This window comes from Arachis ipaensis, chromosome B3, assembly GCF_059453495.1.
Source record: "Arachis ipaensis isolate K30076 ecotype BB chromosome B3, ASM5945349v1, whole genome shotgun sequence".
NCBI lineage: Eukaryota > Viridiplantae > Streptophyta > Magnoliopsida > Fabales > Fabaceae > Arachis > Arachis ipaensis.
In genome coordinates, this window is record NC_142438.1 from 146,680,517 (window position 1) to 146,683,445 (window position 2,929).

The 2,929-nt window shown below is 35.2% G+C and overlaps 1 protein-coding gene across 1 annotated transcript; it reads left to right on the forward strand.

Annotated features, from left to right (window-relative positions):
- LOC107632022 (epi-neemfruitin B synthase L1AT-like) lies at positions 1 to 1,408 on the forward strand. Its single transcript, XM_021120000.2, has one exon. It carries the CDS (start codon positions 26 to 28, stop codon positions 1,349 to 1,351), a length of 1,326 nt encoding a protein of 441 aa, XP_020975659.1. The 5' UTR covers positions 1 to 25; the 3' UTR covers positions 1,352 to 1,408.
- Positions 1,409 to 2,929: the final 1,521 nt, after the last annotated feature.

Below are 2,929 nucleotides of genomic sequence, written 5' to 3' on the forward strand. Positions count from 1 at the left end.
GATAACTGTATGTGGCCCAGCAACCATGGAAATGGAGTTAATATACAAAGAAACGGTGAAACCAAGTTCACCCACGCCTCCTCATCTCAAAACTTATCCCCTCTCCTTCATGGACGTTAAAACAACTCCCAATTACGTCCCTCTACTCTACTTTTACCGTTCCAACCACCAGCTTCTAGAATCTACCGTAGCCATGCTCAAGAAATCGTTATCTGAAGCTCTCTCACTGTACTACCCAATTGCAGGCAGGTTCAGAGATCAAGTCGCCATTCACTGCAACGACCAGGGAGTCCCACTGCTCATCGCAACAATCAAAAGGAATCTCTCTCACATTCTCAACAACCCAACCCACGCAAATCTTCTCTCTCTCTTCCCTCAGAATCTGCCATGGAGCGCTATGCAAAATCCAAGAGATGACGCCATACTCGCCATTCAAATCAACTTCTTCTCCTGCGGCGGAATCGCAATAGCCCTCTGCATGTCTCACAAGTTCAGCGACATCTCCGCTCTCTTCAACTTCGTCAACGACTGGGCTTCCATCACCAAGAATCTGAATCAGAATCAGAATCAGAATCACTCACTGCTGCCCTCTCCGCCCTTGCTCCACGCCGGAGTTTCTCTTTTCCCTCAAGGAGACTTTCCGGTTTACCCGGAACCACCGTACCCTGAGATCCATAACTCGGTGTGCAAGAGGTTTGTGTTCCAAGGTTCCAAGATCGATTCCCTGAAAGCCATGGCTGCACCAGTTCACGCTACAAGGATTCAAGTGGTGACTGCACTGTTATGCAAGTGTGCGGTTTCTGCGCTAGGGTTAAGCCCTAACACCCAGTTGTTAAGCTCCGTTGCCGTCAATCTCCGAAACAGAATCGATCCTCCCATTCCAAACAAGACCATAGGGAATATGGTTTCGTTCTTCGTGTTTAGTTCCTCTCAGACGGATCAGCTGCCAGAGTTGGTAAGCAAGATGAAGAAAGGGATGGAAGGTAGTGAGGCGCAGATGAAGAAGTATGGAGGGAAGGATAGGGACTTGGACTTCATTGCTGAGTTCGTCAAAGGAGACGCGGGAGAGGTTCCGGAGGCGGAGGATTTGAAGATTCCGGTGATGATAATGTCAAGCTGGTGTAGGTTTTCAATGTACGAAGCCGATTTTGGATGGGGGAAACCGGTGTGGATAGCATCTGTGAGTAATGTGCCGAACTTGGTGGTTTTTATGGATGCGAGAGATGGGAAAGGGATGGAAGTGATTGTGACCATGGAAGAGCAGCACATGGCCAGGTTCGAGTGTGACCACCACCTGCTCCAATACGCCTCCGTTGATCCGCCTGTTCAATTCCAACAAAATGACTTTTGAACATCTAAACTATCCCTCTAAATATGAATCTAAAAATAATTAATACTATGTTAGCTATACACCAAAATTAAGAATTAAAATTCATTATTAGTATAAAATATATAATAAAATATAAATATATTAATAATTAATTTTGATGATTAATTTTAATATACAAATAATAATTTTATTTTAAAAATGAAACCTTATTAATGAAATCAGGACTTCCTGCAAGGGAAACACTCACGTACTACTCATACAGATTAAAGCTGTTCATAGAGTCCCGGTAAAAAAGAAAAAAGAAAAGAAAGAGACTTATATAATTTTGAGTTAACCATAAATTTGGTATCCGAAAGCTTTGCCTGCTTGAAAGATGTTATTGATAAAATATTATTGATTTGAAAATGTAATAAAAATAAATAATAATTATTATATCTTTTGTAAATGATAAAAAAAATTTATATTTAATAAATAACTTATTTATTTGATCTGAATTTTTATAATAAAATTTGAATAAATATTTAAAAATTGTAAAAAAAAATTCGAAATAAAATTTAATCTCTGAATTTTTTTTTTATTTTTCAAAAAATATGATAATTCACAATTATTTTTTAATAATAATTAAAAAATATTTGCATCAAAATGTAATCTCTAATTTTTTTTTAAAATATATATTTAATATTTAGTTCTTTTTATTTTGCGCTTTTAAATCTTTCAAAAATTTATTTATCATTAGTATTTTTTGAAATTCTTTTTGTCAGTGATATAAACGTTTGTTACTATTTTAGTAATTTACTTTATAATTTTTTCTTTTTTATTTTATATCTCTGCACACTTATAATATATATGAGAACAAATACCTTATAACTTCCTTCCATACTTGTCGTCCTCCATCTGCAATTTATTTGGATTTATATAATAAATAACATTGCTTAAACACAATCTAAATACAAGTAGTGTTATTTTTAAACAGTTATGCTATACATATAAATTTTCTTGGCTTATAATAAATCTTACAAGTTGGATCAAACTAACAAAAACTATTCTCACCCAACTCAAGCGTGTTAAACACGTGCATTACTGAACCGTTTTCAAAACACGTTACTCACGATTATAAACAACTCTTCTTTTTCTTCCTCAATCAAAACCACAACCGTCGAGATTTAAGGCACATTCGAAAACTCTGAAGAAACTTTTAAACTCCTCACCAACAGTCGACGAAATCAACAAGTAAACATCAAAATCTCCATAAAAAAACACCAAAAAAAAGAAGAAACATTATTTAAGGTACTGTTTCACTAATGTTCTAGGTTTTTCAGATTTCTCTTTCTAATTTCGAAGGCGAAGCATTATATCGTCGTGTTTCTCTTTTATTAAGTAGATTCATTATATGTTATTGGTTTAAAGTGGATATTACGGTTCTGGTGAAACTGTTCAAGTCGGTTATACTGTTTTTAGTGTTTTACGTATTTTTAGTGAATGGTTTAACGTATTTTTCATCTATTTTTGTGCATGTTTGCATGTTTTGAAGTGAGTTTGTATACATATAAACTTTGTACTGTATTTCAAGTGAACTCATATTTGGGTGTATATGGTCGA

Excerpts from the sequence above, each read along its gene's own strand:
- LOC107632022 (XM_021120000.2), top strand. The coding sequence starts at position 26 with ATGGAAATGGAGTTAATATACAAAGAAACGGTGAAACCAAGTTCACCC.